Source organism: Melopsittacus undulatus, chromosome 6, assembly GCF_012275295.1.
Source record: "Melopsittacus undulatus isolate bMelUnd1 chromosome 6, bMelUnd1.mat.Z, whole genome shotgun sequence".
In the NCBI taxonomy this organism is placed as follows: domain Eukaryota; kingdom Metazoa; phylum Chordata; class Aves; order Psittaciformes; family Psittaculidae; genus Melopsittacus; species Melopsittacus undulatus.
In genome coordinates this window covers 3,745,937-3,773,476 of record NC_047532.1, presented here as the reverse complement: position 1 = coordinate 3,773,476, position 27,540 = coordinate 3,745,937, and the positions used below count along the sequence as shown (strand labels likewise).

General features: G+C 39.9%; 1 protein-coding gene across 1 annotated transcript in view; it reads left to right on the top strand.

The window, feature by feature from the left end:
• Positions 1 to 27,337, top strand: part of AMMECR1 (AMMECR nuclear protein 1) — a 100,052-nt gene extending 72,715 nt beyond the window's left edge. Inside the window, exons 4-7 of the mRNA XM_034063590.1 lie at positions 10,365 to 10,479; positions 17,176 to 17,266; positions 18,895 to 18,991; positions 22,904 to 27,337. Of these exons, the coding sequence (XP_033919481.1) occupies positions 10,365 to 10,479; positions 17,176 to 17,266; positions 18,895 to 18,991; positions 22,904 to 23,018 (418 nt within the window). The 3' untranslated portion in view covers positions 23,019 to 27,337. The remainder of the gene's footprint in view (positions 1 to 10,364; positions 10,480 to 17,175; positions 17,267 to 18,894; positions 18,992 to 22,903) is intronic.
• The last annotated feature ends 203 nt before the right edge of the window (positions 27,338 to 27,540 follow it).

The following is a 27,540-nucleotide window of genomic DNA, read 5'->3' as shown; positions in this document are numbered from 1 at the left end:
GTACAGACAACTGTACTATTCCCAATGGATTTTGTTCCATCCTAGAAGGATAGTGTGTGGAACATGAATATAGCAGGTACCAGGGTTCTGCTGCACCTGGACCAATGCACTAATTGCATGCGTTGTGTTGGAATTTGCTATAAGCTGTACTTCTCACTTCCTGACCTGTCATGTGCAGACTTTGGACTTAGCATTCCTCTGTGAGGGCATACCTCTAAACTATTGCTGAAGCTCTGCTACATCTTAAAGTTAGGTTAACTGAAGAGTTACTTCTTCTTCAGTGCAGTAGGGCATATTGTATAGTAATGCAAAACAACCCCCCCATGCCCTGCAGGATTAAAACAGTATGAGAAAAATGCAGTCTTTAACTTGTTTGCCCTTCACATTCAAGGAGAAAATTAAGTCCTTTAGAACCACAAAACAATATAGTGTAAGATTTGTGGCTTCAGGAAAGAGCAAGGAAGTTGAAACCATAGATACTTGACTCTCACTAATGTAGTCAGGAACCTACAATATTACTCTGTGGATTTTTAGTTCTAGCTGAGTTATGTTTTCTGAAGGGAGCAGAATGCAGGAGCTGTGACTTTTGGGTCAGACTTTTCCACTCAGAGGCTGTAACAGCACATACAAAACTTCTCACGAACTTTAAGGACTTCTCCATGCAAACCTTCATTGTTTCCTTGCTGCATTATAGCAGTAAGAAAGAGAAATTAATTTCAGGCATTATGTCCACGCAGTGTAACATTATTGTGGCATAATGATGAACTTGGTTTGTTTGGAAGAATCCAGAGTGTGATGGAATATTTCTCTGGGTAACTGTCAGAGCAGTAGGAAAAACATCTTTGTTGCTGAGGTTTTTTTCTGCTAAAAAGCTCTGTTTAAACTTATGGAAACCTTAACTTTTACAGCTTCATGGTTATGAGCTTTCTTTACTTAAGATGTTTCGTGATGGCACGTGAGGGGTTTGATTGTTTTCACCTGTGTGTATGTAAGACTGAGATCCAGCTGAAGATCCAGCAGTAGTTCAACCTCCAGGAGTTTCTGGAATGGGTTGCCCAGGGAGGTTGTGAATGCTCCATCCCTGGCAGTGTTCAAGACCAGGTTGGATGAAGCCTTGGGTGATATGGTTTAGTGTGAGGTGTCCCTGCCCATGGCAGAGGGGTTGGAAGTGGATGATCTTGAGGTCCTTTCCAACCTGAACTATTCTATGATTCTGTGAGTTTCAGACAGTGGCTACTATGCAGTTAGCTCCATGTCTTAACAGGTACTCACATTTGCGGATCCTACTATGAAGCATCGCAGACGATGTTAGTCACTTCATATGTGCTGTGCAGTTAATCTGTGCAAGATAGAGTAAGAAATGAAGGTTAAAATAAGTCTTTTTCTGGAAACTTTTAAGTATCTCATGAAATGCTCTGTAAATAACTCTTCTGTTGACTTAAACAGCTGATGAACTTGTTTAAGGAATAACAGCAAGGTCCCAGAGCCTTAGCAGCAAGACCAGTATGGTTTGCTTTTAATTGTGTGTATGGGTGGCACAGTGCATGCACGCACACACACAATACTGCTAAGGATCTAATTGAAACCATTCAATAATTTTCCACTTGTGGCTGCAGTCAGTGTCACACTCACAATGTATTCAAGACACTTTTTAAGCATTTCCATAGCTCTTTGCCTACCTGCTGTGATGCTTTAGTGCCTGTGGATTGCCTGCTATGGAATGGAACTTGATTGATTTGCATGGATGCAATATCCCTGTGTTCATATGAGAAACAGGATGAAAAATACCCTTCATGGACAATTGAAATAGGAATGATGGGGAAACAGTTGAATGCAACATATCCTGATAGTCTCTGCTTAAGGACTACTCTAGCATACCTGAATTTTGTTTATCCCCTTCATGTGTTTGACTAATATTCCAGTTAAAATTTGTGTAACTGTATCTTTCCAGAATTCCCAGTTCAGTGATGAAGTCATGACACAAATCTCTATTTTGCAGCCAGAAATACCATTTTTAACACTGTTTGTTAACTTTACCTGTGCTACAGTTGGGGTTTTTTCAGCATTCTTCTGGGTTAAGTCATCTCAGTGAGGGGGGATTGATTGTAAAGGGTTTTGCTGGGTTCTGTTATCACCAGCAACAGCTACTTCTGGTTTGTTCCAAACCGTGAGCCCTTTCGATAGGGTTTGCACAGCACTAGTGTTAACAGACCCCACAGCTGGGTGCAGCTCACAGCATCCAACACTGATGGCCTTCCCTGTGGGAAGGTGGGAATTACTCCTGCCTTGTGCAGCAGGAAGCTGCAACATTGATTTAGAACCTTGTCTTTTATTGTATTTTTACTTTTTAATTTACTTTATTTTAAGCATTTTTTAGACTTAGATGAGTAATTTTGCCAACCAGGAAGTTTCAGTATCTTGACTTTAAAGTCCCTAAAGAAGAAGCTTTGACATCTGCATTTAAAAGCTTTGAGCTGTAGTTGTCTTGTCCCTATGCCACTGTTAGCTGATGGGGAAAGGAGTTCAGGAAACTGGTGAAGTGGGCAAATAATGGTTTCTTTCTGTTTGGTAGATGATTCTTCTCTCACCCAGAAGCTCTGTTCTTCCTTGTCGCTCAGCAGTTTGAAAGCAGTAATAAAAACTCAGTGTGTTGGCTTGTCCTTCAGAATATTGTGAACAAATCAAAGTGTTCTCTTAAGAAAATGTTTGAAATGGAGCACTGTAAACTTGTTTTGTTGTTCCTGGGTCTACCCTTGATAGATATTGTGTGTTTTTCTTAACTCTGTATTATATTCGTGTCCTCTCTAGCATTGTAAACCATCTGCAAGAAGTCTGACGATACCCACTCCTGCACAGTTGTTTAAAAATAAAGGAAGCTGAATGACTCTTGGTAAATTCAAACCCACCAGATGTGTTTGCTAGCTTAGAGTACCGTGTCCTGAAACTGCAGCCTGACTGATATTAACCAGTTAACAGTTTCCACACTCACTAGAGTAATGAAGCATTTTGGAGGACACGTAGAGAGCTTACTGCAGGCACCTCTGGCTGCCTAAAACAGACTTTTAACTGTCTTATGTAGTCAATGAATGGAGGTCACTTTTATGATGAGCCTTCAGTCATAGAATCCTAGAATGGTCTGGGTTGGAAAGGGCCTTAAAGCTCATCCAGCTCCAACCCCTGCCACAGGCAGGGACACCTTCCACTGGAGCAGGGTGCTCCAAGCCCCTGTGTCCAACCTGGCCTGGAACCCTGCCTTCAACCATGGCTTCTCTGGGCACCCTGTGCCAGCGCCTCAGCACCCTCACAGGGAAGAGCTTCTGCCTAAGAGCTCAGCTCAGTCTCCCCTCTCAATTTATGTATGTGCTCTGGGTTGTCTTTTAGAGAAATGATACTATTTTCACAGCTAAAATAACTATCTAAAACAGAGTGTCAGTGTTTCTTCCTGTTAAGCTACACATCGGAATCCAGGCACAGCCTGGGAGAGAGTTTCTGACATACTTCAGTTCTGTGGCATTGAGAAACTAATTGATTGAAGAGCCAAAATCCCAGCTCAGTATTTGATTCCTGCCACCTACAACACTGTTACATCACCTGCTGCCCCCTGCTAATAAAACAGGCCAGGAATTCCAGACAAGTACTTCTGTGCCACACAACAAGTGTGTATTTCTTTTTTTACCCCGTGGCTGCCACTTAGCAACGTGATGTGCAGGAAGCATAAATGTTGTTCTTTCCCTTTCTGTCTCCCAAATGTAAGGGAGGGTTCAGGAAAAACACGTCAGTCACAGTTGTTTTGTTTCCTGGACATTTTTCCAGTATGACCATAAAAAAAGAGCCTGTATAAATGTGTTTCTTTGCATTCGAGTGATGTGATCATGTAAATCATTCCTTGAAATCTTCATTTAATTTGGCAATACTCTGCTGGTCATAAATGAGAGTGGTTGGCATGCTGTCGTGTGGGTTGCGTGAGGCTCTGATCTCTTACACTGAAAGCTGGGAGAATGTTACCCATAATAATTTCACTTTCTGAAGAAGAGCACATTCTGCCCTGCTTTTCTGGCTTCAAAATTGATTGCACATCGTGACTTGGAAGCTGCCAGCTTTTTCTGGTCTCTGCCAAACTGAGTTATGATAGCTGATTTTCATTAGGAAAATACTGGTGATCTGCTTCAGTGTTCCTTAGTTTCTTCCTATTTAACTTACTGAATGAAGAAGTGAAAATCATCACTAACTTCACTGGTCAGTAACCCAGGAATGAAGGAACATTGACCTCTTTTGTCAATGATACTGCCTTTCCCCCCTGCTGAAACCCTGGCACCAACATCTCTGGTTGCTGTCATCTCATTGCTGTTATCTAAAATGCAGAGAGTTTGCCACTCATTAATTTCAGGATGCTTTGAGTTCACTGCAGAGCAGATTCTAGGCCCTTTGGGCTCAGTTTATCAACATAGGTTCATCTCTTTGTGACATGCTTTTTCTAAGGTAATTCTGCTAAGCGCATCTTTCTCTATAAAAGAATGGAGATCAGGGTTATGGTTACTGCACTAAATGAAGAGGGGGCTTCCAAGCAGATGGAATTCAAGTCCTTTGCCTGCCATCTAAAAGTAGTGCCAATGTGCTGGTTATCACAAAAGAGCAATAGTTTGTAAAATGAGATCTTTGGCCTATTTCTCATAACTCTACTGATAGCTGAAGGATTGTTTAGATGCTAAAAACTTGTGGCGTGGGTTAGCTGTGCTCAGTATCAAAATGGCTAAGAGAAAACTGACTATAGCAGAGTGAACTGAGAAGGCAATGGGAAACGTATTGTTCTAAATTGGATTAATTTGACTATATTTATCAGTACTATTTTGATTAATCATCTGGGAGCTATGTTCCTACATGGTAGGCAGAGCAGATTGTGAAAGAGGCTGTCACAAAAAGTAAATTTTTAGGAGTTGGGGATCTTGGATGCTATTCTCGATCCTGTCACTGACTCACTGTGCAAGCCTCCTAAATTGCATGAGTCACTTCATGTCTCTGCCTCGTTTACACTTCCTATAAAAGTGAGTATTACTTATATCATGCCCAGTGTTTGACAGCTTCCCTTGCATCTCCGTTCCCCTGTGTCATGTTTAAGTCCCCAAAGTAATTTCCAGTAATGTACAAAACTGTATCCAGTTTTGCTGAAGGTCTCTAGTTTGGGTCTTTAGTTGTGACTGTCCCCAACAAAGAGGTTTAGTGAGAAATGTCATTGTTAATAAAGAATTTCATTCATTTAATACCTTCATTCATCTGCACTTAAATCCTTCTTTCCTATTTTTGATACTTATATGCTATCAAACCTTTTTAAAGGGTCCTTTCAGTTCAACCACAAACATGTTCACATGCTTCTGAACTGAGTAACATAGCTTTGCTATTTCTTGTTTCCCCAATTTGTGTGCTACTGTGTGTTACCCGTCTGCCACATCACATTTCAGAGCCATAGGTCCTTAAAGACTGGAGCTGCCAGTTTTAGAGGCTGCAGAAATGACAGACAGACAACACAGTGATGTGCTGCAGTTTGCTCACCTGCTCCTACTGTGATTTCCAGTGATTCAGAGTGCCTCTGGTGGTATTTTACAAAATCAAGATGTAGTCCTAAGGAATCCAAACCTTAATTTTATTTTCTGTGGAATTTTGTGCTCTTTGTCATGGGAACTTTGAACTATTTCCTTTGGTTTAAATTTTCTCGGTGTCCTTCAAGTGTTTACAGGGGTTATTTTTTTCCTCTCCCAAATCCAAGGAGTGGTACATGGAAAATGAAGTTATTGAAAACCATTTGTGGAGAGCTGATGGTGAAGGAAACCTCAGCTGGGGAGAAGCTGAGACTTGCATAGCACTGCTCAGCTGAAGAAAAACTGATAGTTGAGTAACGCTTTGGTTTGGGTTTCTTTGTTGGGTTTTTTCCTTGACTGGCAATTCCTTGATCTTAGTAGGATACCCAAGACCACATAAATATTTAACCAGAAGGGCCCTGCGTGTGTGTGCATGTATTTTGTGTCTAAAAATAGTTTTCTTTGAACAGGATTCAGTTTTGACTTTGCTTGCTTCGCTTTCAACAAGGAGCAGAATTCCATGTGGAAAAGACTAATGTCCTTTTGTTGGCCAGCTGGAATTCCCCTGGCTTGGCACTGCTCCTTTTCAACTCTTCCTTACCATGTACTTTCGTGCAGTCAGCAGCAATGTATGTAAATGAGTTCTGGGCAGTGAGAAATAAAGAGCAGATGGTTTAGAAAATGCTTTTAAAATGGGTATTTTTTTCTTTAAATGTAATTTTGAGCTCTGCCTGATTTTTCCAACTTATTTTACTAATTATTTCCACTCACTCTTCCTTAATTCTAAGTCTAACAGAAATTGTGGAGTTAGTATTTTTTAAACCTAGTATGTATTATGCCAGAGTTTGTTCTGTAAGTATCCTTTTATCTATCTAATAGAGAATTAACAGAAGAACATGACATTGAATAAGATTGTAAAACCACCTTCTAATATTACAAATGTAATGCTTCCATCAAATAAGCAGAACAAAGTCTCCTCTACTAATCAATAATGCCAACACACAATTATGCAGTGACTTTTCACTCTGAACAGCTCAGACCAGTGACAAGCTTTTGAGGAAAACAAGCATACATTAGCTTGTCTGTATTTTCTGCTTGCTTTGAGCTGCTCACCGAGAGGGATATGCTACCATGACAAGTAGGTACCCATGACAGTGGGTACCTGTGTCTTTGAGAGGTTATGAAGAGTATGCCAAGTACAAACTGCTGCCCCTAGAAACTGTTCCTGGAACAGGAACAACACAAGTAAAAGCTCACTGAAGCTTTTCCATCCTTGGGAAGTGCTGAGATCTGCTGATGTCTCTCAGGGTGATGCCAGTGTGTTAGCTAGTGTGGACAGCTGCCCATGAGTAATTCCGTGGATACCTTCCACTTGTTGTACTGACATCATCAGAGCAGTCAGTAGATGGCAATTCATTCACTACTCACAGAGATAATGTTTACGATTAAAGGATCATTGCTGAGCTCTGAAGGGAAGCATCTCTAATGACACAGGTCTGCTAACTAAGCATTAAAAAAGCCAAAATGAAAGTAGTTAATCTATAGCAAGTGATACATACCTGTTCTGCTCTTAAGTTTTCAAAACATGTCTGGAACTTACTTTAGAGTTTTAATCATGGTAGAGATAATAGAATGACTGAGAAGATGACTGATACTCCAACTGTAATGTACAGCACTTACAAGATAAACCAGTGTGAGATGCACTTGGATCAAACTTAGTAGGCCAGGATGATTAAGTGTTAAGGTACTTCTAAAACTGGCACGTAGTAGAATTGCTGGACTATTTTGGGTTCATATATTTTGCATTAGAAGGCAGAGTATTTGAGGTGTAGCTAACCAGCACCAGAAAGGATTTCTTGTTGGCGTCTGCCCTCGGTATATTCCGTTCCTGTTGCTGATTGTTTGTCAACACAAATGTTTCTGGTAAATTTTGGTTTTACTCCTGTTACAGGGATAAGACAGTTTGGAAAGATGACAACAAACTGTAATATGGGGCCTGGAGTCAGGGGAAGGCTGGCAGTATCCAGTACTGATCAGTCACAGTGGTGTCAGAGACTTACTCAAATCCCTGATCTAGTTCTGCCAGCCACCTCACTGATCTTCAGCAGCCTGAGTGCTAATGCAGGGTATGTGCACAGATGCATGTAGTCACGAAGGTGTTCAGGAGCAGTGCTTCAGCAGGCTTTACAGCTAAAATAGCACGTAGCAGTTCTGAAGGAACTAGGTATAGCTGAAATGGCACTACCACTTCATAACAATATTGTAGCTTACATGAGGTAGGTAGGTGAAAGCAAAGGTATTTGTGCCAGTGTTGTTTTATTGAATAATGGAATTAGCCAGCTAAGCTTGCAATGATTACTGCAGGGCTCTGCGTTCCCTAAAACCAAACTCCTTTGTTCACCTGAGGCTTGTGTGCCTCCGTGTGTGCCTTTCTGCTTCTGCTGTGTTAACATGAAGGTTTCAGATCTTGGCTTTTTATCACTATTCACATTTGTCTCAATTCACCCGTCTTGTTTCAGATGATTATCTCAGCATGTGAGCAGGTGAGCTGAGATGTGGCTGATGCATGCACTGTATGATGTTTGTTTCTGTTTGACTTGAAAGTCTGTTAAATTAGAGGTGTTCTCTCGTCTAGTAATGCCAGTGCAGCTTTCCAGTGAGCAGGAATAAGTTGTATGTACACTGCTATCAAGCGGTGCAAAAAACCCTGCAACTTTTTGAAAGCTGTATATTTTTACAGCATGGGAAATGTTTTGCATAGTGAGACTGTTGCATAAATGATGAAAAACACCAAGTGTTTAAACGAGTTTGGGCAACAGCCACATGCGCAGTTGTTGGTTGATAATGCTTGTGTCTCTGGATGCTTTTCGGTAGTGTTCATATAGATTGGTTATATGATGCAGGTAGAGCACACCTTGGGGAAATGAGAAGTTTGCACATAAGCAAACTTGTGGCGATGGATTTGAAGAGTATTGGGATTTCTGAAGGTGATTTTTAGTAAAAGGTGGGATGAGAGTTTGAAAGTGTGTATGTGTGCACTTACTAAACTGGTTGTAAGTGCAGAGATGCCATTTCTGGCTCAGAAACACCTAAGCTATAAAGAGCTGGATTCCTGGAGAGTATTCTAAGGAAGTACCCCTGGATATTTACTGTGTTCATTCATTTTGTGAACTGCTGTTGATTATTACTGAATACTGCGTTCTGTGGACTTCTGGTTTGAGCTTTGGATGCTCCCATTACTACTTCTCTCATGTCTATGGCAACTTTAACTGGGGTTGCCTAGAATTACTCCTAAATAATGGCTAATGTAGGCTTGCTGTTATTTAGTTATATAGTGAGTTTGTCTTCCTAATGAAAGTGTAAATATCTGACCTATTTTGTAATGTCAAAATACCAAAGCTTGAGGAAGGGCTTCTAGTCTAAGTTCCAGTACTATGTTCTTTTTTGTACTTGTAGCATAGCTAAGTGAAAGCCTGCCTTCCCCTCACCAGGAAAATACAGGCTCTGTTTTAACTCTTCAGTGTGTGGTATTAATTCATGATGGGAAGCTGTTTCTGGTTATACCTATGATGCTTTCCTTTAGCTAAACCTTAAATTTTGTTGCTTACATGTTCCTATTTGGTCTACTTTGATAAAGCTACACTACTCTTTATAAAATACAGTGGTATCTGATGCAGAGACTTCAGTCATATTCTGAACACCATGGCCATGGCTGTGGTGATCTCAGCTAATGGCAATCCCCGGCTGTATGACAGGTAAAATGAGTAAGAATGATCTGATTGTTAGCTGAAATGATGAGACACATGAAGTACTTCTAGTACTTTAGTAAGTCTCTTAAATGGTATTTTACTCATCCAAAAGCTCGGTTACAGAGCAGTGTTTTGGAGATGAGCACGTTTGTATTCATACATGTCATATTTCAGACCTTACAAGAATACAAAATTAGGAGATGCCATACTCACTTTAACCTCCCCTTTTCCAATTTAACTGGTTCTTAACCAAACTTATGCAAGTAGGTTGTTAACAGATGTTCTTACTCGTGGTGCAGCTCGCTGTCTGTTAACAGCTTTGTTTCCCAAAGCGTGCTGGCATGTGCACAGGTAGTTCCTCTCTGTGCTGATTTTACCTTGTTAGGTGTGTGTTTGTCTGTAGAGCGGTGCGTTAGCCTGAGGATTAGCTTAGCTGTGTGCAAGCTTTCTTGTTACTAATCGTAACATCTGCTTTGCAGAGCATCCTCAAGTCCTGTAGCTTTACAGCTCTGTAGAGCCCTTGGATGTTTTTACCTTTATATATTCACCTTTGCCAGTGAGCATGAATGTTTGCTCTTTATGGGAGAATGTTCTGCTTGTGTGGATTTTTTTCCACTGAGTAATTAAGTTCTACAGTTTGATTCCTGTGTTGTGTGTTTATCACAGGCTATAGAATTTCCCCCTCTACTTTGTGGTGTATACTTCAATCCTGTTTGAAAGGGATTTCCTAAATTACCAGTAAAAAGCTGTTGCTTTTGTAACTTATTCCAAAACCATTCTGCTGCTTCCTTAGTGAGACTGTTACAGTAGCACAATGAGCTCAGGAAGGAATACCCCCAGATCACCACCAGCCGAGAACTGAAGCAAATGGCTAAGGAGAAAGCTGGGGATGGTGGTCAGTGTGTGACCCTGGCAGCTGGATATCAAACTGGTCATCACTTCATCGGGATTTTTTTGTCCTTTGCATTTTTTGGTTGATTCATTTGATCCTTGAACTTTAATTGAAAAAAAATCCTTTGAAATTGTGTTTTGTCTTCAACAGTGCCCTTAAAGATAGTCGTTTTCCCCCCATGACGAGGGATGAGCTGCCACGGCTTTTCTGCTCAGTGTCTCTACTCACTAACTTTGAAGATGTATGTGACTACATGGACTGGGAGGTAAGAATGTCAGATATCTCTTAAGGAAATGACTTTCATACCATGTGCATCTATAGCAGAACTCACACCATTGAAATTAGCTGCGTATATTTAGTGTAGTTGTCACTATGTATTTTGTGCTTTCTGCACGTTGTTTTGTGCACAGATTGAAAAGATCCTTTTTGATAGAACTGTCACCTTAAAAATGTGTGCCGTGAAAGTAGAACCAAGTTCTACTCTTGCTCACTTAGTTACTCAGAATAAGAATGGTCTGCACAGCTGTATTTATGTCTAATGCTCCATCAAGCATGGCATTGTCCAAGTGGTGGTGTCCCAAGACCTCTCTTGCAGCCCAGTTAACTACAGCAACATGGTAGATCAGGCTGTTGATTCTGGAGAGAGGATGTTTCAGTATGAAAGTTCAGAATCTGGTCCATGCTTCTGAAACAAACACTACCAAAACCTTCAGTCCCAAAACAAGCTGCCTTATTTAGCTTGTAGGACTGAGCCATTTATCTTTCCCAAAACACTCTGCATTCAAAACAGATGGTGTGCACAGACCCCACAAAGCCCCTATACAGTGAGGCCAAGTAAATTATTGCTCATTTTTCCTAGCATGGAGCTGAATCCATTTTAATTGTTAGGCTCTAGGAAACCTGCAGGTGTTGTTTTGGAACAGCAACATAAGAGATTAAGAAGCAAAGGCAGCTTTTAGAATGATTTCTGGGAAGCTGTACTGAAGGAGGTGTTGTTCTGTATTCTTCTGCTTTTGCCAGATTATTTGGTATTAGAGACTTGCAAAAAACAACTTGCTGAGCTTAAGATGAATTTTTCATCTCAGTCAGTGCAACTGTTGTAATGCTCTTGAGTCTGTACTTGAATGAACATGAAATGGAAATTGCAATTGTCATGTGTGATAGTGGACATGCTGTAATGGCAGCCACCACACCAGTTACAGCATTTCCCTTTAATGATTATTTAGCCCTACTAAATACTTAGGATGAGAAAAAGAGGTTGCTGTTGTGTTCCCATGTAACAAACACATATTGAACACAATTGCATTTGGTGTTAAAATGGTAAGAGGCCCCACTGTATCACAGTGGTGTATCCCACAGTAACTCCAGCATTATGAATTTTACAGTAGCTGAGAATCTGACAGAACAGCATTTCCTGTTCACCCCACAGTGGCAAGGACTCCTTCCCTTCTGGTATGTAATTTTGAAGAAGATGAATGCAAGTTTCCTTTGGGGTTTATTGGCGTTTTCACCAGAACCAGAATTATTCATTTTTTATGTAATGTCAGCCAGAAATAAACCTTTGCTGGAACTGCCTGTGCATTCCCAACCTGGAGCTTTGTTCAGAGAAGGAACTTGTCTTGTCACTGAGACGTTAAAAGCACTTCAAGCAGTGTCTTCAAGTAATCAAACCTGGAGTGACTTTTAATATTACACCAAACTAGAAGTCAAATTAAAAGTGGTAGAATTTTTCTGCTTTATTGGTTGATTTCTGATAGTAACCACTGTGATGTTTTCAGTTTCATTGCATTTATTATGGTTCATTAAAAGTCAGACTGTGAATACACTCAGAAAATGTCTCCATGTGAGGTGAATAATGAAATAGCATTTAGCTCTTTCCATGTGGTCTATAAATATTATTAGATGCTGGTTTATTCTCTCAATAATAAACTTCCAACATGACCAAACTGTTCATCCTTACAAGAGAAGCTGAAGCCAAAGCCTGAGTTTAAACCTACTCTCTACCTCAGAAAGACTGTTTTTGATTTTGTTCCTTGGAAGACTTCTGATTCATGACTAACTCTTGTATGAAACAAGAGAGGGGCTTACTTTCTATGTCCTTTCTATATCTTGGTGCAAGGTCCTTGAGACTATAACAACTGTAAAGAAGCTCAGTGCAGAACTGTAGTCTTGCTCAGTTCTGACTGATTTTATGGGTTCTTATAATCTTCTTACTGGAAAGCCCTGGCTTATGAGGGAAGAGTGGAAGGGTCAAAAATAGAATGGTCTTTGTGTTATCCATTTGCTTAGTTGCTCTCTCCTATTTCATTTAAGGTTCTTTAATGATTGTATCATATACAGCTGTGGATGATCCACAAGCTTTCCATGTAAAAGGACTGTGGGGGTTGTGTATATAAATATGGGGAAGATAAAATTTGTAATTGTGAGTCTTTAAAGGAACGATTCATCACTGTTTGTGCTCCTGTCAGTGGATAGCTTACGTCATCTGTGTTTCCTTTAAAGGAGCTGCAGTTATGCAATATCAATGGCAAAGGGACACTTGAGGATGTCTATAGAGTATGACGTACAGAGAGATTCTGTGTCTTTCATCTTGTATAATGCTAAGATTGCCCTGAAACACGTCACCCTGGTTAGGAGACCTTATTTCTGTAGGTCTGATGCTACTGATGATCCTGAGGAGGCAATTCAGCAGGTTGCTGTCAAGATGCCACAGGATTTCAAAATCACCAATTCAGATGACTCCCAGTGGTCTGGTGGCTTTGATACAAGATCATGTGAAGACCCAGCTGAGGAGTATCTCCTCTATTGTGAAGCAGAGTGTAGATACTCTGTTCTCTAAGTAATGAATTATCTTCCTGAATGAAAACAGTATGTCAGTTGTCAAAAACAATGTGAGATCCTTTTGCAACAGAAACTTCAGCCAAGTGAGGTAGCAATAGACTGCTCTTAGCTCCCATGTGGTTTTTCAATTTGCTGCTGTTTCCACCTTTTATTATAGCTAGGAGAAAGTGCACACCCTTATAGGACTAATTCTGTGCCATGGTTCATGAGCGTGCTTCCTAAAATATAACTTGGCATTCTTACTTACATGGGACTTATGTGAATTGCAGTGCACTGTAGTAACTGAACAGATGTAGGGCTTTGAAATGAACACTGGGAGTTATGAACTAGTGTCTCCAGTTTTGCTGTTCATTCCTAAAGCAGATGCACTCGCATCTTATGTTGTACTTGGGACTCTGTGTGTAGTTAGCAGCACCCCAAAAGAAGGAATGTGGAAGAGCTTGAATAGATTGCTGTGAAGTACTATGGCTTTGGGTCCCTTAGAAAGATCATCTGTTTGGTTTGTGGAGCTCGTAGGCCTGTCATTAGGGTAAATGAACCTACACTCAGAATGCCCTGTAAGTGCATTCAGATCCCACAAACGGTGTATATAAGGTATGATCAGGTTGTAGGTCTTGCAATTCCAGTTTCGGTGCTTCCAGCTCTGCCTCCTTGAGAGAGTGTTCTAGAAATACAGAAGAGAAAAGCAAAGTGCCTCTACTCATTCCCTCTTTATTTCATGTTACAGCAGCTGAACACCTTCCTAATTGATTTTCTCATTAATTTAATGATGAATCTGTGGGGGTTTTGCTAGAGGGTAAAGCCTGTCTTGCTAACTCAGGTCCTCTCACCATGTTTTAATTAAAACACGGTGAACATTGTAATTGTATGTAATTATAATTAGAAACTTTTTGGAAAACATGATTGTAATTCCACCAGGGTAATAAATAACTAGAATTGAACAGAGGCTCTTCCTTAAAATACCTTCAAAGAGATCTTTGCCCTGAAGTTGCTGTTCTTCAGTAAAGTCAAATCTGCAGAATCACTTGCTGTGTTGATAGAAAAGGCCTTTAGCCTGTGTGCTCTGGTTTAAACATTAGCCTAAACAGTTGTAGCAAACTGAGTTGTTGACCAAAAGGTGGCTTTTCATTGTTAAGAAGTACATTTAAGGGTTGTGGAAATTCTTTCCTTCTTAAAAGTGCAGCAGCAGCTCCTGCAGCTTGTATTCCTTAGAGGAAAGAGTCTTGATCTCAATATTTTATTCTCTTTGGATGATATTCATTGATTTAATGTATGTAAATAAATGATTCATTTAAAAAAGAATGCCTGCCATCAAGTGGAGAACATATATCCTGAGTAGTCTCTAGCCTCCTTTGTTAAATCAGCATGTCATATCTAAGCCCTGGTAAGGATGATCAGAAAGAACACGGAATATTTGCTACAAAACTGGGGTTAAAAAGCTGTAGAATTCAGCTAATAAAAAGTGGGGTCAGCTTCTAATAAGGAGCAATAATCACTTTGAACTGCTCAGTTTCCAGACAAGTTTGTATGCAGCTGTTTCCATGGTACTAGTTAGGTAAATAAAGGGGAAAGTTACTGTATTAGGTAGAATCAAAAGGAATACTGTGCAAGTTACAGAATCCCAGACTGGTTTGTGTTGGAAAGGACCTTAAAGCTCATCCAGTTCCAACCCCTTCCACTGGACCAGGTTGCTCCAAGCCCCTGTGTCCAACCTGATCCTGAACATGGCCAGGGATGGGGCAGCCACAGCTTCTCTGGGCACCCTGTGCCAGCGCCTCAGCACCCTCACAGGGAAGAATACGTGCCTAAGAGCTCACCTCAGTGTCCCCTCTTGTCAGTTTAAAGCCATCACTCCTTGTCCTGTCAAGACAGCCTTTTATTTGGAAATGTTTGTAGCTTGCTGCTGTTCAAAGACTGAGCTGACAAACCATAAGTACGTAGGAGGATCAGCCATAACCCAGAACAGCCTGACCTGGTTCATCCTGTGGTTAGGTGAATGCCTTTACCGGTAGAACTGGGAGGCAGGCACAGAGTTTGTCGCTGTTTAACTGGTGTGCTGGCAGTAAGGGCTGTCCTGCAGCTAATGCCTTCCAGACAGGTACTTAGCCCTTACCTTCCACCTGTGAGAGGAGTATTTTAGGAATTTTCACAAGGGTTCTCATCAATACAGGAACATTGGTCCCTTGAGGAAGTCAAATTCCTGACTGTGCCCATGCCAGGCTTAGTATGGATCATCCTTACTTCGTTTGTATGTGGCTTTCCATTTATTTAGCTCAGGCCTGGTTTTGATTAACAGGAGCTAAACAATGAAAAGCCATTTGTACTGGAGTAAGAGTACTGCTTAGCTACACAGTTGGAATTCCTGCTTCACAGAATGCTGCAAAATCTTTCCAGCCAAAGGAATTGTGGGTGCAGTTGCATTGCCTTATTAATTCTGTTCTACATCTTTCTCTTCTACAGACATGAGCCTAAAAATCCATTAAAATGGTTAATGGGAAACATCCAGTCCAATGCAATTCCTACTGCTTGAATGTTGGGTCATACTGAATACATCACTAGTGTTAACATCACTAGTGTTTCTGGTTAGTTTCTCATGAGTACTACACTATCACTACGATGCAGAACAGTTGTGTAGAATTTAGAATCTAACATTTTGAAGGTTTTGAAGGTGTGCAAAACCTGAAAATACTTGGTGTTAGTGCTTAGGCAACTGAATATAGACAGAAAATCACCAGCTGCAAAAGCTTACTCTGTTCTTGTAATAAACTTGGTAGGTCCCTTTCAGCCTCTAACACTGCTTCATTTTACTTTCAGGCCCTTTGGGTTCCTAATTACATCATCCAAGTATATAGACAAGATCTGTAGTGATCATATACCCACATTATGAAAGTTAGGTTTAGGAGTATTTGGTAATGAAACACCATGTTGAAATTTCAGTGTCTGACTAAATTCGTTAGTCTCCAAGTAATTTTCCCTATTTAAGAAATGTGAAGTTCATGGGGAGGAATTGTTGGGGCCATGGCCAGCCACAAGAGAGACTCTTCCTCCTGTTCCCCCACCCTTGTGTCTTAGATAAAGATTACAAAATAAACTCTTAATATAAGCAAATATGTTAACCGAGCAAGGGGTAAAGCTCCCTCAATACTCCTGATTTTGTTTTCTGTCAGGCAGTTACAGTAAAATAGGTTATCACTGGGAAAACTGTTACAGCATACCAAATAAGTGCCATACCAAGTGACCCAATACCCTTTGAAACATAAACTGTTCGTTTTCACATACAAGATTGGGAACTTTGGATTTAAATGGAGATAACATCTTAATTATGTAGGCATGAAAATGTCTGTCTGCTAATGCTGTGTGTTTATGCACAGAACTCAAAAGCAACTGAAATTCACTGGCACTGGAATGTCTTTTGTGGCTGCCTGATCCAAGTGCTCTCAAGAGAACTTTTGTACCTGGAAAACTGGGTACTTAAACAGTGCCCTGCAAAGGTGCCAAGCCTCTTATTTTTGTAGAAACTTCAACTTTATCTACATCTAACTCCTTGATTTTGGTTTCCATCCTGGCATTTTCTCATATTTTAGAGTATTGAGTAGCAAGGAAATAGGAATCTGAAGCTGAATACTTTAAAATGTGTCATACATTGGCAGAAATTTGGAAGACTCCAGGCTGGAGTTCACAGTGTGACAAATGTTTCATTGTTCAGTTGTTGCTTTGAACAAAATTGATTACTTTGAAAACTGAAGCATCTTCAGATTTGCCAGCCCTGTGGTTGCCTGCAGATTTCATCTGGTGACCAGGGGATTTTATCAGCAGCAGCATTGCTGACCAAGTCAGAGGAAGACAGAACGACTTCTGCATTTCAGCTGCTTTTCTTCAGACAAGACATGAAGCTCTGTGGTGAGGAGTGAGGAGCTTATTTGTGCCACTGCAGAACTTACAAGGCTGTAAGGTGAATACCCCTCAAAAAGATGACATTTGCTTCAGTACCACGTCCTGAAACTCCTTAGAGAACGGTGTTAACCACTGGAAGGTTCATGGTTTGGGTTTTATCATGATAGAAATCTCTTGTACCTCTTTTTTCTTTCAGTGTACTAATAAAGCTGCCTATTTCTTGCAGGTGGGTGTACATGGCATTAGAATAGAATTCATCAATGAAAAAGGATCAAAACGCACCGCCACCTACTTACCGGAGGTTGCAAAGGAGCAAGGTCATTGTTGCACTTTATTTCATATGATCTGGTGAAGAATTTAAACATACATATAAATCTAAAATGCAATATTTGACCTTGCACTGATGTCAGATGATGGAGCAATATTTAATTGTAAGAAGACTCTTATATAAAATGCCGATTACATGCCTGTGTCAGTCCCCTTACAGGGATTCAGTAACATGTAGCTGTTTTAAAACCAGTCATAAATGCAGCATAGCTGTAGGAAATAAAATATGGAGGGGTGGTACATGCTGTCAACTGACTTTCCAGTTGTTAAAAGCTGCCAGTTTTCATAGTTGTTAGCTGTGATATTGATGACATGCAAAGTCTCTGTTAAGTCATGGGATGTATGTTTAACTTACAGCTGATCTGTTCCAAAATTTGCAATGAATAGGGTCTTTTTATTCAGTTACCGGTACTTTCTGTTAGTTCTTCATGCCTTTAATGAATCCTGTCTTCCCAGGTTTTCTGATGGAAGGGAATTACTTTCATTAATACTGTTAAAGTCCCTTTTTATAGAGGCACGGAATTAATTTTGTGAATTAAAACCTGTAGTAGACTTTGTGGAACAGTAATCTTTTGGACTAGGCAGCTGGCTATGACTACTATGGAGATTTTCTTCCAGGCTTGACAGCATCTCTCTCTCTTGTACCTTTTGCATTGTTGTTGGGTTTGGGGGTGGGTTTTTTTGCATTCTTATATTTGAATTGGTCTACTAAGGAATAGGATCAGACCTTTACTGAGGATCATCTTTAATTGATAATTCTGTTTCCAAATAGTCACTTAGAAGTTTAGAGGGTTTCCAACCTTCCTTTTTTAAATTCAGGGATTTGGGGGTGTGGGTTGTGTTTAAATTTCCTGATAGCTTCAGTAGCCCATGCACTGCAATCTGACTCTTTACAGCACCCACAACTACTCATGTGTATTTTTTTATGTACCCCAAACTATCTTTATTTTAATGTAACAATGTGACTAATCTAATTGCATCTTTTGGAAATAACATGTCTGACAGCTACTTAAAATATTAGGCTTTTAAAAATCAATAAATAGGGGTTATGAATAGCATGAAAATGTTATTGAGAACAGTGATGACTGAGGTTTTAAACCATCACTCTTTTAATTACCCAGACACCTACAATATAATATAGTAATTCTGAAATCACTGTAAAGTTGTTATATTTATAAGTCTCACTTCTGAAATTCTCTGCACAAATTCAGCTAATAATTCTTTTAAATTTTATACAGAAATATAGTATTTGATGCTATCCTAGTGATTTATAATGTAGAAAGTAATTGTGATACATTATTGTACCTGAACATTGTAGAAAGGTTTAATTTTGTATCCTGCCCTAGTCTAAGACACCTGGATATAGTGGGTCCACTGTTAATATATTACAACTATGAGATAGAGATGTCTGTTGTTTGTAGAGCAGCCTGTGTGTAACTAAATCCTGTATGTTGTATTTCCTTTAGCTATTCTAAGTAGGGAAGAATGTTCTATGTTTGATACAGAATGTCAGCAGAGCACTTTCATTATCAGTAACACTATGTACTGTCTGTATTTTGCAACATCTATTCTTACTGCTGTGTTCCTTACTAAGTTTTACTACTGTCAAATCCAACAGGATGGGACCACATTCAAACCATAGATTCCTTATTGAGGAAAGGAGGCTACAAGGCTCCGATTACTAATGAATTCAGGAAAACAATAAAGCTAACCAGGTATGCATCGGGGGATACCACAGATAAGTCCTGTTTTTGTAGTACTGTGATGTGTTCGTTGGTAAGTGCTCATTTCAGATGTTAATAGTAAGCTTTCCTGTATATATTATTAATGGTTTGTTTCTTTTCATGACAACAATATGGACTTCTGAGAGTATCTGTGCCTTGCATAGGGATTAGTGGCACTAAGCAAGAAAGAAAAGGCTGTTGTTAAATATCAGGTCACACACGTATCAGGGTACCTGCATGTTTTGTTTCATAACTGAAAAATCTTACTAGTGCATTAGCTCTCGCTCTGTCTGGTTTGGTCATTGGCTGTAATGGATGTTCAGGGGCTGTTGTTGGGAACAAGGATTACTTGGCGTTGTCCATTTGTGTTTGAGCAGATGGTGTGCCAGCTAGGTACCTGATCCGAGAGCCAGTTACTGCTTAAACTGTGTCAGTATTCTCAGGAATGAAGACATTAATGTTTCATTTCCTACTCTGTCACTCTTGCACATGAGTGTGTTTGATCTTGCTAATTTAATAAATATGTTCTCGAGGGTTTCTTAATGGCTGGGAGCCAGAATATTTAGAATTAGCAGCAGATATTCTGTCTCATAGTATTGTAGTTACATGGTGAAGGGTAGAGGAGTAAATGTAAGAACACCTCTAAAACTGGTGGTATAACTTTGTGGTTATAACTATATATAACTATATAACTAATTTATATAACTATATAACTAAGGTATAACTAAAACTTTGTGGTGTAAAATGACTGCTAAACTCTAGTTATCTATTCTATGCTTGAAGAAGTAAGAATTTGGTTAATCTTACATGATCAGGAACTATTGTCTGTTCATCCTCTTCAGGGAAGCCACACTTGAGTTGGAATCCTCTGTCCCAGACTGTTATCCTTCCTATATTTCATCAGTTCCTAGGGGTTCACAGGGTCACAAGATTAGTTCTACGAATGTTGTATGTATTACTCTTATTTCAGTGTCCTGGTTTTTTGGAAAGTCTTGCCAATACGGTAGTATTAAAATAGGAACCATTTCCCAGCATTCAGACAACCTTTTTCAGAGCCTTGTGTTAACAACTTCTAGTCACATAGTAAAGCATGGAAGAGCGGAGTAAGTGCCTTTAACTTCCTTTTCAACCATGAATTAAAGCAGATCTCCTATGTGTGAATAAAGCTGATCAAAACTAGTCTACTTCTAACTATCTTCACTTCAAGCTCATACCCAGTAGTTCTGGCCATGTTTTGAAGATAACTGAAAAAAAGTGGAGCTGTATAAAATGTACCAATTCTGGGGGTCTAAAATGCATAAGGACAGGAACCGCATTTTCTTTTCCATCTGCTCACATAAGATGTGATTCCAGCCAGGCTGCCTTTGGCCTACTTTGACCCGCTTACAACTAACTTCAGTAACTGCTGAGCTTACAGTTGAGTTTCACAGTGATGGGGGTTTCATTCACCAGGTTACTTGTCAACTCCAGTAGAGCAGCAGCTGATCTCTCAGCAGTGACGAGCTCTGTTACATTAGTACATCAGTACCAAACACTGGAGTAAATGTGGAGTACAAAGCTGCCTAAGGTGTTCTGCTCTGCTCCTCTGGCAGAGAGGTGACAGAAGCAAATGTGTTTGCCACCTTCATCGCTGCAGGTGGTAACTCCACAGTAGTTGTAACTTTTGTGTTGGGTTGCAAGTGCAAGTGGTTGGGCCATCTGTTGTTCTTTTTCCGAGCTAAAAGAGGAGAGAACAACCAGAGCAACTGCAGAGAAAAACATGATAGAAAGGAGAGGTGGCAGTATTTTAAATCACTGTAGCTGAATTCACCAGACCTCATCTGTCAGATCTCTTACAAAAGGTCTTTCTAAGTGAAATCCATGGAAATGTGGAATAGTGTTGGTTTTGTGTAGATTTTACACTTCTTCAGATAACATGGCGATATGTTCCTTGTTGTCAAACAACACTGATGCAAGTGTCCAAAATACTGCTTGTCAGGACCTGAATTCTGGTTTTAGTTGCATAGAGCTGGCTGATATGATTGCAGGACCTCTCTCCATCATTTGTCAATGGTCTTGGGAGTCTTGGAGAGGTCAGCTGGAAGCTGGCGCATGTCCCATTTTCAGGAAGGGTAAGAAGACCCTGGTAATTACAGGCCTGTCAGTCTCACTTCACTGCCTGCTAAAATTATGGAGAAGGTTATTTTGGGAGCTAATGAAAAGCACTTGAGAGACAATGCAGGCATTGATCACAGGCAGCACGGGTTCAGGAGGGAGGAGTCCTGCTTAACCAACGTAATCTCCTTTTATGCCAAGGTCACCCATCTAGTTGACCAAGGGGAGATGTGGGGTTTTATTTTAGCAAAGCTTTTGATACTGTCTCACAGGATCCTTCTGGACAAAATGTGCAGCACAAAGCTACACAAATCCATCATATGCTGGGTGAACAGCTGACTGATGGGTCAGGCTCAAAGAGGTATAGTAAATGGGATTACATCAGGCTGGTGGCCAGTCACCAGTGGGGTTCCACAGGGCTCAGTTTTAGGGCCAGTGCTCTTTAATGTTTTTATAAAGGACCTGGATGTCAAGTGTACATTTAAGTTTGCCAGTCATACTAAACTGGGAGGAGCTGTGGACTCCTTAAGGGTGAAAAGGCCTCACAGAGAGATCTGGATAGACTGGAGAGCTGGGGGATCACCAACTGTATGAACTTTAACAAGAGCACATGCAGGATTCTCCCCCTGGGATGGGGTAATCCTGGGTTTATGTACAAACTGGGGATGAGAGGGTGGAGAGCAGCCCCGCAGAAAGAGATCTGTGGGTTTGGGTTGCTGGCAGGTTGAACAGGAGTCAACAGTGTGCCCTAGCAGCCCAAAGGGCCAACCATGTCCTGGGGTACAAGTCCAGCATTGCTAGCCAGTTAAGGTGAATGATTGTCCCACTCTACACTGCACTGTACACTCTATCTTGAGTACTGATACTTCAGTGTAAGAAGGATATGGAACTGTTAGATTGTGTCTAGAGAAGGACACCATGATGGTGAATGGCATTGAGGGGCAAGACTTATGAGCAGCAGCTGAGGTCATTTGGTTTGTTCAACCTGGAGAAGGCTGAGGGGTGACCTCATTGTGGTCTACAACTTCCTCAGGGTGCGCAGAGGAGGGGAGGTGCTCATGTCTCTGGTGACCAGTGATAGGACATGAGGAAATGGAATGGGGCTGCATCAGGGGAAGTTCAGAGTGGATGTTAGGAAAAGGGTCTTCACTGAGAGGGTGATTGGTAACTGGAACAGGTTCCCAGATAAATGGTCAGGGCACCAAGCCTCTCGAGATGTCAGGAAGTGTCTGGACAATGCTCTTGGTCATATGGTTTAGTGTTAAGTAATCCTGTGAGGAGCACAGAGTTGGACTCAGTGATCCTTATGGGTCTCTTCTAACTTGAGATAGATTGTATGATTCTAGTCTAAAAAGAATGTAACTATTTAATGTAGCTGGGATTATTTGAAAAGCAGGATTTGGCAGACACTACACACTGATAGTTTAAAACCAGCCCAAAACTCTGCAGCAGTTGTTTACAGATTTTCTCCTGGGGTTTATGTAGAGAGCTGGCTGAAGATGCAGGACATACTCACTAAATTATCATGAATTTCTGTTCCTTCTACTTCGAGCAACGTAGTAGGCAAACATTTTTAACAGTTCTGTTCACTTAAAATGTTTTCCATAAGCACTTTGTCGTGTGATTCAAGAATGACCCTGACAACCATGGTGGTTCCCTCCCTGCCCTTGTGCAACTGCAGTTAGTCTTATTCCTACCATCAGAAGTACAGAGTTGTTAGCATTGCGCATACCACTAGGACAGTATTTTTAGTGCTGCTTACAGCTTCCTGGTAACAGTTCTTGAATTTGCTTCTTTGCTCTTTTCTAGGTACCGTAGTGAGAAGATGACGATGAGCTATACAGAGTACCTTGCCCATCGTCAGCATCATCACTTCCAAAATGGTATTGGGCACCCCCTTCCACCATACAACCATTATTCCTGACACTGAGCCGCATGACCAGTCACTGGACCTCTCTGCAGACCTCTTCCCAGGAGACCCTGCCCCTTCTTGGTCTAGCTATCTCTATTACTGTACCATTTTATGATGATAGTTTCCGTTGCCATGTTGAGGCTTCTCAGTTGGTTAAGCCCATCATGGCAACGGGAGGGAAAACTGCATTACTACTAAGATCCCATACTTTTTTTATTACTGAGTCACTGCAGATTTTTTTGCAGCCTATATAGCCCTTGGGTTTTTTATGAAATTTTAAATTTCTACTTCATTAACATTGAATTATATCAATCAAGGCTTTCTGTGACTGTGGATGGAAGGAAGAGCTTAAGGATTACAGTTAGGGATGCTTTGCTTAGCAAAAAGGCATTCATGGCTTTGCATTAGTAGGTATGACAGGGAATGAAACATATCAGATTCAGGTATTCTACTAGACAATGAATTGCATTTTCATAACGTTCTTAATAATGTTTTGTGTACAATAGTTCACCCCCACAGTAAAGAGTATACATGTAGCTATATACATGATCTTCAGATCCAGCACATGCAGCCAGAATGTTGAGGCTGACATCCAGAATGCTTTTTTGGATGAAGAGAAGCAATTAGCTGTACAGTGAGAAGTGATGTTAAACATGGCAGCATTTTCCCAATCAAGGGGTTGAATTGATAGGGCACAACATAATCCAGTTGGCCACCAGGTTCTTTTGTGTCCCGCTCTGTGCTGGGAATGGCAGGCAATCCAGCCCTGTCAAGACTAGTCATGATGATGCATTTGTAATGAGATGATGCCTTTCTGATGATCTCAAATTAGGAGTGACATTTGTGTTTAAAAACAGGTTGGTGAGTAGCAGATGTCATATTAGTAAGAAAATGGATTTAGATTTTAGTGCCTTTGTCTATGACATAACTATATACTTATATATAAAATTCATAGAAAAAATATAGCAAACACACCAGACATTGTAGCAAACTGTGTTCAGTCTGCTCTGGTGTCAGGGTTTTGGGGATTTTTTTTAAGTGAGGTTTTTTTATTTCTATAGCAAACCTATTTTGGAAAATAAAAATCCCTGTTTTGTTCTTCTGCTTTTGAACTTTTTAGTTTTTTTCAAGTCATGAATAGTTAGATAAAGTTAACTATTGTTTAAAAAAGAGCACAGGACAAGCATGTCATAATTTTACATGTTTTCATCCATTACAGGAATAGTACTTGAGAGAAGAAAGTACTGTGTAATAATTCAGATTCCCCTTCACACAGTAGAAGAGAATGGATTAGAACTTCTTCCTGCTGTAAAAATAGGATTTAGTAAAAGGTATGTGTGGTGTATTGCAAGGCCAGTATGTGGTAGGGACTAGCTCCTCTCATGTGCCTGCAGAACCCCCACTGATACCTGCTGTAGCTCAGTGCATGTTCTAGGGGACAACCCATGCCATCTATTACAGAAAAGACCTTCCTAATATGCGTGAATAAACCACAGTAAGCAGAAATTCCAGTTATTTTGAATAATGAATGTTTGTAAATATATAGATATATAAAATTCAGTAGATGAACTCAATTAAAATTAAGTTGTTAAAAAAATCAGACTAATTGTAAAAAAAGGTTTCAGTAGGGTTTCAAAACCAGATATGGCTAAATTCCGCTCATCCCTTAGGTGAGGTTAGCTTTGCCACTTAATAATCATGGAGGTTCTTGTAGGAGGTCTTTGGTATTCCTTCATCCACAGCATCTGATGTCCAAATATTAACATTTTCAGTTGTGATGCCTTAATTTATAAGCAGAGGGCCTGAAATTTCAGGAGCCAAGAGATGCCAGCCAAAAGCTGCAGAAATTCATAGATGTTTATACAGAGGCTATTTTGGATGATACTGTTATCTTGTTTCTACTTGAGGAACACTTTTCAATGGCTTAGTCTTCAAGTGGAAACTGTGAACAAGTGGCTACCTGACAGAGTTGTGTTGGTTTTGGGGTTTTTTTTCTTACCCTTATAGGGAAACTGAGCACAAACTGAATCATTCTGCTGCAAAAAACAAAAGTCATCCAAGCCCATCTTTACCTGTCATCTCGTTACAGCTCATGCTTCAGCCTGAGCTCCTTGTTAGAAGTTTTTAAAGAAGCTCTATTATATATAGAAATATATATGTATGAAAGGTGCTAATCAACCTCAAGAAGGTCACGTGACTGGTCATGCGGATCTAAAATCATATCAGATTTTTTAAAGCTCTTCGATATATGCAGATGTTATACAGAATTTCTTACCAGTGTAATAATGATATACTGATGAATAAATAATCCTGCAGGTTTTTAAGGACAAGGTCAGCAATACTTCCCACCATGGCTTGGGGGAGAAAAGGATAGTTTTGTCTCCTTTTTGTATACAGCATAATGCACAATGCATTTTTGTCTATCTCTTAGTAGCTGTTGCTTACAAATCTAGTTAAAAGGGGGTTATACAAACTGTAAAGGTGTGCTTTTGAAATGAGTTCATGCCAGACCCTTCTGGACCAGAGTTTTGTATCACTGATTAAAAACTGTTACAGAGCCTGTGGTCAATCAGATTGTATGCTATTTTTTGGGAAGGATTGGAATAATCAGTCTATATCTACAGTGTTTCTAGGGCACCTACCTCCTCAGCATGCAAGTGCTGAAAATGCTACGGATTGTTTATGTGTAATTGTGGGTTTGTTTGTACAAAACGTGCAGTTCACTGTGACATGCACTGGGACAGAATAGGTCTGTTTGCTTAAAGCTGATCAACAATTGCTTCCACCAATGTCAGTCCCTCATAGTTGCGTTTAGTACCCATTTATGTATTGCTGATTCTAGATACAGATTTTACAATCGTTTTTTGTTGTCTTTAATTTGGGTACTTGATCAGAAGGTACAACCAAGTAGCTGAATTAATTTTAAGTTGGAATGTTAATTTTTTTACACTACTCAGTTTGCCTTATTTCATTACAGAGATTGTTGGGGTTTCTTTTAATTCTTTTGCATAATGTTCCTAAACCCCTCTTCTGTAAACTGAGTTAGACAACAAAACCATAGACTTGAAATGCAGCTATTATTTAGTCATGCTCCAAGTGGCCTTCCTTCTGCCTGGCCTGCTGTAGCACTGACTTCTCACCATCTCGACCCCGACGCTGATCACAGCAGGGGAGGGCACACTAGAACTCTGACCTCAGATACACTATGAAATCAAGGCAGACGAATCCATTTGCACACCTGATGTTTGTATATGGACCTCTTTACTTGTCTTCAACTGTGCAGGTTTTTAAAGTTGTTGTCTGGAGTAGGTTACATCTCTTATGTGTGTTAGATCGAACCAAAGAAGCCTCCAGCCATGCCCAAATGCTGCTCCTAAAGCCTGCCTTCCAGTCCTTACTAAAGTCCTGCAGGATTAAATGTGTTAACTTTTTTATTTTTGTACAGTTTCTAACTGATTTTTGCTAGTGATGTTAATGGAATTCAGTTTCTCTGGGGGGGCTGAATAGCTCCTCCACTGAAACAAACTGGTGACTTTCCTTTTATGTTAAAAAAAGAACAAAAAAAGTTAAAAAAAAAAAGATAAAAAATAAAAAAGAGAAACCCAAAGTGTGCCTCTCAGATTTAAGGGTTTCTGGTTACATTTATTCTGAAGACCAGCAATGATTCTTTCTATACAAAGAGATGTTTTCCTCGTTTTTTATTACTGTTGAAGAAAATAAAACTAAAGAAGAAAAACCTCTTTCTTTGCTCTGGACCCAGTAATTGTGCTGGTACATAAACGCACTGAGAAAACAAACTTTTGTTTGGAACTTTTGTAACAACTTATGACTGTTTTTGTATATCAAAGTTGATTCTTTTCAAGATATTTGGATCTAGTTTCTAAGTTATTTTAGTGTTTTATATGTTACAAAGAAAAAAAAAAGATTACTTTAAATTGTTCACCAGCATCTTGAGTTATCTTTAATGCAATGGTGACACAATGGGCTTAGAGCTACCTGGAGTAGCTTGTAAGGCCTCGTCTTTTCCTTCCTTCCTTAGTAACTTGATTGATTACAATAATATCACGGATTACCTGAACCCCCTTCCTTTATAACTAGATCCTTCTTCCTTCCACATTTAATTGCTATTAGTGTGAAGAAACTGTTGGAATGGGCATTTTAATATTAAGTACGGCTTAAAAAGAGGAAAATGAGGAAAAAAAAATCTAGAAGGTTATCTGTGGGTCTGTGAAGGTTATCTATGGCTGTGGAAAGATATTGTAGTAGTTTTAACACTATTGTTATTACCTTTTAAATCATTTACCCAATAAAATAAGGAAAAAGAATCATCATTTCTTTTTCTGTTTCTCTGCTTCATTGTGCGGCTTGGTCAGGTTTTTACTGAAGCGTTTGACTGAGTGTGAGTGTTAAAGGCCGGTGATGTGTTGGGAGTATTTTCCAGTGTCCTTCCATTTTACCTATTTACAGTATTTATATCAGTTCAGTTTTGTACTTTTTATATCTAATTTGAAGTATGGGATTTTGCCCAGTCTTG